This window comes from Nematolebias whitei, chromosome 7, assembly GCF_014905685.2.
Source record: "Nematolebias whitei isolate Nwh7 chromosome 7, NemWhi1, whole genome shotgun sequence".
Classification (NCBI taxonomy): Eukaryota; Metazoa; Chordata; class Actinopteri; order Cyprinodontiformes; family Rivulidae; genus Nematolebias; species Nematolebias whitei.
Genome location: NC_056504.1, coordinates 2,759,241 through 2,763,833, shown reverse-complemented (window position 1 = coordinate 2,763,833; position 4,593 = coordinate 2,759,241). Strand labels below are relative to the sequence as shown.

At 40.7% G+C, this 4,593-nt stretch overlaps 1 protein-coding gene across 1 annotated transcript in view; it reads left to right on the top strand.

Moving 5' to 3' along the window:
- The window catches only part of LOC119412093 (transcription factor SOX-13), a gene marked incomplete in the record, with an annotated part of 29,656 nt that overhangs the window by 11,360 nt on the left and 13,703 nt on the right, over positions 1-4,593 (top strand). The window contains 3 exon segments of the mRNA XM_037679069.1: positions 449-525; positions 1,448-1,610; positions 3,496-3,594. Coding sequence (XP_037534997.1) covers positions 449-525; positions 1,448-1,610; positions 3,496-3,594 — 339 coding nt within the window.

Here is a 4,593-nt window from a genome sequence, read left to right as displayed (position 1 = left end):
ACATATCTATATATATATATATATATATATATATATATACACATACATATATACATATAAATATACTAAAATAAACTACTACTTGTACTAATATTCCGAATTGGTGGTTTTTTACTCATCACGTGTCTTCAGGGTACGGATCCCCCAAGATAAATGAGGGACTACTGTATCAGCCTTTCTTCTTTGGCAGTGGATGATTAAAATAGAAAACAGAATGGGACCTAGGATAGATTCTAGAGGAACACTTGTGGGAAATGTCAGATGTCAATGCTCTCCTTTTAAATGTAAGGACACCCATCGACTGAACGATGCACTTGCTAGGCAAGATCTCCAAAGTTAAAAGAATCCTTCAGCACCTGATGAAACTTCTCTTCTGCTTATATCATATACAGTGTATTAAGTCTTAATCTGCCTTGCCATGTCTGAAATTAAATTTGACCTTTTCCAGCGGTTGACTACCCTATGCATCTGCTGTCCAATATTCATCCCACCCCTGTCAAGAGGAGCAGTGGTTCCTTCCGGCAGGTACAATATTTTTATATGTTTATATTAGTTCTTTGCTACTGATACAGCATTAATTAGAGAGGAGGAAACTGTGGCAGTGTTTACTAGTGTAGGTGCTGAATATGAGGTTTAAGGAATCTTAAAGAAGGTGATTCGCTCAAGATTGAACAAATAATGTCTTTTTTCTGGAGACTGAACAGCTTCAGGAATACACCACACCCACTGTCCAAAGGGTTACTTTGTGTGTGCTCTAAGTGTGTGTGTGTGTGCACTGGTGTGTGTGTGGGGGGGGGGGGGGGGGTGCATGAACTGCTTGCACAAAATGTTCTAAAGAACAGATAGACCCACACAAACCAACAAAGTCCATGCTCAATACTCCAGGTATACAATCCAACATTTTTCAGTCAGGTCATCTGGACAGTTTCTTTTTTTTTTTTGGTGCTGAAACGTTTCACCTTCCATCCAGAAGGCTTCATCAATCAAGAAAACACACAACACAAAACTGATTCTTCCCCCAACAGCTTACTCCAAAGTGGAACACACCAGTTATGTTGGTGCTAAGATGGTGTCTTTGGCACGCCCCCTACTCCGGTGCCGGCCCTCTACATGTTGGGGAGGAAAAATCAGCTTTGTGTTGTGTGTTTTCTTGACTGATGAAGCCTTCTGGATGGAAGGTGAAACATTTCAGCCCAAAAAAAAAAAAAAGAAACTGTCCAGATGACGTGACTGAAAAATGTTGGATAGACCCACACAGTTTGAGTCAACAAAAGCAATTATAGGATGAGGATAAGCTGAAGGCCAAAATGTTCCAAAGGTGTGACCAATGTGCTCCAACATGTCCAAGAGTGGCTGTTCATAACCAAACCACATGCACACCCTCATTTGTTTTTCATGTCTCAATTGAAGTCACTAGTCTCACCCCTTCTTCTCACTGTGTCTTCAGGAGGCCAGTCAGCCCCTCAACCTGACCTCCAAACCAAAGGGTCTAGAGCTGGGGAAAACATCCAGTCCACAGAGCCTAGAGCTGGGATCGCTGGGGCTGCAGGTGACCTACAGATCCAGAGATGTTCAGAGGGAGTCTCACACCCCGCCTTGCTCTGCCATCAGTGAGTAAACCAGAAACATAACCCACAATACAAGCTGAGAAGGCCATCAGAGCTGCGAGTTCATGCAGTGGGGGAGGGTGTAAAGGTATCTGTGCTGCTTTCTGAGGCACCTTGAGCTTTGATCATGACATGGACTTCAGCTGCAAATCAGAATAGCTGAGATAGTTTTAAACCAAAGAACCAGAGTTGTCTTTCAAAGAACCTTTAGATATTAAAATGTATGCTTTAAGGCAGGGGTCCCCAACATTTATTGCACCACAAGCTGGCTTTATGCTAAACTATTTTTCCACGGAGCATTTGCAGGGGTGCTGAGTATGAGAATATGTCATGTGCACAACATATTCAGTAGCATTCAACACCAGATGATCTGTGTTTGATCCTGTATGCTCCACACTGGTTTGTCATCATTATCTGCATCGTTTTTATGTCTATATTCTGATTTACCTCATTTTGTATTTTGCTTTGTGTGTTACCTGTTGTTCTGTCTGTACAGCACTTTGGTTGGCCTTGTCACTGTTTAAAGTGCTTTATAAATAAAGTGGTATGGTATAACAAAACACAATAAAATGCATCATATGTATTTTAATTAATACATCTATAATTTAAATATAATTATGATTTAATAGTTTGTAATTTTATTTATTATTATTTTGTGGTTTATTTAATATATTACTTAATATAATAAACTCCTTATTTATTCATCACCGTTCATCATAATTTATTTATTTGCAATTCCTAAAGGCTGATTACTTGAGGTTATATAACTTTGAGTTTGAGCACAAGAGCAATACCAAGCCATCATCAGTGGAGCTCCAATACCTTGATCCATCCCGGCAACCACAAGGCAGAAATAACAGAGCTGCTTCATGTATGTGTACCACTGAGTACACGGAGCAGATGAACTGAGATGCCAAATGAAGATGTTACATCTCACCTGAGCTCTTTGGCACAACTTGATTATTCATGTTTTAATAATAATTAGACTTTTTTAGTATTTAGAACTATTAAGAATCAAATCAATAAAAAAGAATGAGCCATTATCCTTCAAAAAAACTTATTTGCCCAAATTTCAATTTCTAAAAAAATGTTTTCATAAAGATGTGTTCAACCAATCAGCTGTTTTTTAAGACTTAGTAAAGGAAGGCTTTCTTGAAGGAATGTATACAACTTTTTTGGTACCAAAGTTTTAAACTAAGACCATCTTGTGTTGAGAAATGGTGTTTTAGATGACAACATGCAGAATCTCATGGGATCTGGTATGTGTTGAGTATGAAGGGCCCTGCATACTCCTTCCAATGCTGAACGCTCGACTCAGCCACGTGGTTGCAGGACATTCGTTTCACACACATTTCATAGTCCACAAGACACGCAATGTAGTGCTCCTGGGAAATCCCTCCCACAGCAACATTTATCACCACACAGGTTTTTTCTTGTGTTGAGAAGAGGTGGGCGAAGCTTCTCTGAGAGCAAAATGGCACGATTTGTGTCACGCAACTGCGTCAATGAGATCCAGTTCTGCGGCTTTGGATGGAGTGTGCAGGGCTCTTGTCTCTCTGCTACTACCACACCAAACTTTAGACCAGTACCTGTAAAATTTATAACCACTGTTGGGTTTGTTAAGTTGCATTGTTCAAAAGCAGCGTAAAAACACTTTAAGGTAAAACTTGTGGTTTTTGTTAACATCCGGCATGTAGCTAAATACTATTTTTATCTCTAATTTGTAATAATCTTCCTTAAAGGATGCTATTTTAATCCTCTGCAGTTGCTATTAGGACCAAAGTTACTGTATTTATTTACTTCGCCTTTCTCACGTGTGCTTGATATTTTTTTGCATCATTACCTTCTTGGCGTTTATTTTATTTTTTAATTTGCTTTTTGTCCTCAGGTTTCCTGGGAGATGGCGACGTGGTCACCAAGGCCATTCATGATGCCCAACAGCTCCTGAGAAGTCACTGCATGAGAGGGAGGGACAGGGAGAGAGATGGTGGAGGGACAATGGTAAGCTAAAAACTTTGTTCTGGCCCTTGTATACCACTCACTGTTGAAGGTAAAGGCAAGGGGATCAAGTTTTGCCCATGTTTGTGTGTAAATATCGCATAAACCACTTATTTTAAAAAAAATCTCAATAAATAGATACAATTTGTGCAACACGGTGGCGCAACTGGTAGAGCTGCTGCCTCTCAGCGAGCAGGTTACTGTGGTTCAAATCCCGGTCCGGGCGCCTTTTTGGTGGAGTTTACATGTTCTCTCCGTGCATGCGTGGGTTTTCTCCAGGTACTCCAGTTTCCCCCCACAGACCAAAAACATGCATGTTAGACTGATTGGTAACTCTAAATTGTTCCTAGGTGTCCCTGTGATGGACTGGAGACCTGTCCAGGGTGTCCCCCGCCTCTCGTACAGTGATTGGTCGACATGGGCTCCAGTGACTCCCACGACCCAAAAAGGAAGATGCGAGTAAAAGATAATTGATGGATAGATACAATCTACAGTACCTTGTGAAAGTATTCGGCCCCTTGAACTTTTCAACCTTTTGCCACATTTCAGGCTTCAAACATAAAGATATAAAATTTTAATTTTATGTGAAGAATCCACAACAAGTGGGACACAATTGTGAAGTGGAATGAAATTTATTGGATGTGTCAAACTTTTTTAACAAATAAAAAACTGAAAAGTGGGGCGTGCACTATTTTTGGGCCCCCTTGCGTTAACACTTTGTAGCTCCGCCTCTTGCTGCAGTTCCAGCTGCAGTTCCAGCTGCAAGTCTCTTGGGGTTTGTCTCCATCAGTTTTGAACATGGAGACACTGAAGTTCTGCCCATTCTTCCTGCAGAACAGCAGGAGCTCAGTGAGGTTGGATGGAGAGCGTTTGTGAACAGCAGTCTTCAGCTCTTTCCACAGATTCTGGATTGGATTCAGGTCTGGACTTTGACTTGGCCATTCCAACACCTGGATACGTTTATTTGTGAACCATTCCATTGTAGATG